We start from the raw sequence: 2,709 nt of genomic DNA, 5'->3' as shown, positions 1-2,709 counted from the left end.
CTGGGGGTATTAATTCTCTAGCTTTACCAGGACCTGTGAGTAATAAACCTGGTGTTTTCATAGTTCCCTGATGCTTGTTGCAAATATAATAAAGACCATGAAGGATGTCCAGCCACAACATTGACTCTTGTCTGAGTAACAAGCAGTAGGGAGGGGCCCAGGCCAATGCCTCAGATGTTCCTTACCTACAACATTATTATCAATAGGCTGAGATGTAAAGGGAGCAATGATGAAGACTACTTTATCAGGAAGAGCAGTTAAGGTACTGCTTAAACAGATGAGGGACACCAAAGTGAAAACCGGGGTTTCAGATTTTCCTGAAATGCAATTATATGAATGGGCTTAGTAGCCAAGCATAGTTTTTTGCTGCAGGAGTAATATGCCTATTCTATCTGTAAAACAAGAACAAATTACTTACAATAATGTATGTCATTAGAGAAGTAATTATTCTTTAGAAATCTATATTGCCCGGAAATGAACTGGTATTTTAAAATATTTCTAATCAAGGCTGGGAAAATTTTTAAAGGTAGAAAAAAGGACAAAGGGAAAAACTGAGCAGGATCTTAATAAAGTGGTTACTTAAATTGTACAGAGAAGTAAAACTCGAATGGAAATTCTAGGACACAAATACAAAGAGCAAGTTTTACAACCACAAACTGATTGAAAGATCAGTTTCTGGTTGAGAGGCTTGGAGCCAGGAATCAAGGGCACTTTTTCAGCCTCAGGATGTTTGTCCCTTTTATAGCTGTCATCTCAGAGAATCTTTGCAGGGCACTCTTTATGTCTTTATTCCTGAGACTGTAGATGAAGGGGTTCAGCATGGGTGTGACCACAGTGTACATCACTGAAGCTACTGCACTTGACTGTGAACTGTGGGTAGCAGCAGAGCTGAGGTACACTCCTAGGCTTGTACTATAAAATAAGGAGACAATCGAGAGGTGAGATGCACAGGTAGAAAATGCTTTATACTTCCCCTGAGCTGATGGGATTCTACGTATGCAGGAAACTATCTTACAGTAAGAGTAAAGGATCCCAGCAAAAGGACCACCACCCAGCAGCACAGTTACAAAATACAACACCATGTTATTAAGAAAGGTGTCAGAACAGGCAAGTTGGACCATCTGGTTGAGTTCACAGATGAAGTGTGGGATTTCCAAGTCTGCACAGAAGGACAGCCTCAACACCATTAAGCTTTCTAACAGTGAATTCAGGGAGCTCATGATCCAGGACACCAGAACCAGCAATCCACAGAGCCGGGGATTCATGATGACTGTGTAGTGCAGGGGGTGACAGATGGCTACGAAGCGGTCATAGGCCATCACAGTCAGGAGGAAAACATCCAGCATTGCAAAGAGTAGGAAAAAATACATCTGGGAGATGCAGCCTGCATAGGTTATGACTTTACTCTGTGTCTGGATGTTCACCAGCATCTTTGGGACAGTGGTGGAGGTGAAACAGATGTCCACCAAGGACAAGTTGCAGAGGAAGAAGTACATGGGTGTGTGGAGGTGGGAGTCTGAGCTGACAGCCAGGATGATGAGCAGGTTTCCAGACACAGCGATCAGATACATGGAGAGGAAGAGCCGAAATATGAGAGGCTGCTGTTCTGGTTCCTCTGAAAGTCCCAGAAGAATAAATTCTGAAACTCTTGTCAGATTCTCTGGTTCCATGAAGTAGAAGTGACTTCCAGAATAGAGGAAACTAATGGGAGTAATTTTCATACACACTGGCTTTACTCACATAGTTCCAATGCTAGAGCTTATATTTTGCAATCAAAAAATTAATTTCAATATTTTTATATGGATCTGGTCCCCTCTTGGGTTTTTTTTGGTGATGTCTCAGTTTAGAAATTTCTGTCCCAATCTGCTTTTTCTCCAAGGGATTCATGTATTTTACAGTGTTAATGAGAAAGTCTTGCTGTATTTCAGGAGTATGAATTATTTGCTGACCAGGTTTTAGGCACTGTCTAGGCTGTGTGTATAGAGTGCTGAAGAACAAAAGTCCCTACAAGTCAATGATGGAGGAAGAATGTAGGAGGAAATAATATAAATATATTACATTTCGGATAGTTACAAGTGGTATGAAAAAAAGGAAAGTGGGTCTAAAGGAGAAAGTGACGAGGACATTGTATTTTTTATGGTACTTAGGCAAGACCTGCAAACAGATGACATTTGAATATCACCTCTAGGACAAAAAGGAGGAAGATGACGGATTGTGTAGACAACTATGTACCCGCAGAGAGAATGGCCAGCGCAAAGGCCCTGGGATGGAGCAGAAGGGGTTAGTGATGTGCGCAAAGTTAATAGCGTATCTGTTAGGCCTTGATTATAATTTTTGCAGATTGCTTCTAGGCAGTGATTCCCACCCAGAAATTCTTTTGCCCCTAGGATGTTTGGCGATATCCAGAGGGATACTGCTAAACACCAACAATCCGTGGGAAAGCAACCTCCAAAATTATCTGCCCCTAATGTCAACAGTGAGAGGTAGAAAAACCTAGTTTAGTCCAGCACTTCAACTTGAGTGTGCCTATGAATCAACAAGGATTCTACCAGAAATGCAGAATATGATTCAGCAGGTCCTAATGGGCTAAGAAACTGCATTTTTATCAAGTTCCCAGATGGTGTTGTTGCTGCTGGTCCTGGTCTGTGGACCACTCTGAATAACAAGGCTAATGTCCTGTGTTAGAGTCAGCTAGATATAGTTTTAGGT

General features: G+C 41.7%; 1 protein-coding gene across 1 annotated transcript; it reads right to left on the bottom strand.

Annotated features, from left to right (window-relative positions):
* Positions 1-701: 701 nt before the first annotated feature.
* Positions 702-1,670, bottom strand: LOC120619011 (olfactory receptor 7A17). The gene has a single exon (XM_039883141.1). It carries the CDS (start codon positions 1,668-1,670, stop codon positions 702-704), a length of 969 nt encoding a protein of 322 aa, XP_039739075.1.
* Between the last annotated feature and the right edge of the window lie 1,039 nt (positions 1,671-2,709).

The sequence above is a fragment of the Pteropus medius genome, unplaced genomic scaffold (assembly GCF_902729225.1).
Source record: "Pteropus medius unplaced genomic scaffold, Ma_sr-lr_union100, whole genome shotgun sequence".
Lineage (NCBI taxonomy): Eukaryota > Metazoa > Chordata > Mammalia > Chiroptera > Pteropodidae > Pteropus > Pteropus medius.
The sequence above is the reverse complement of the archived record's forward strand: the minus strand, read 5'-3'. Positions and strand labels throughout refer to the sequence as shown.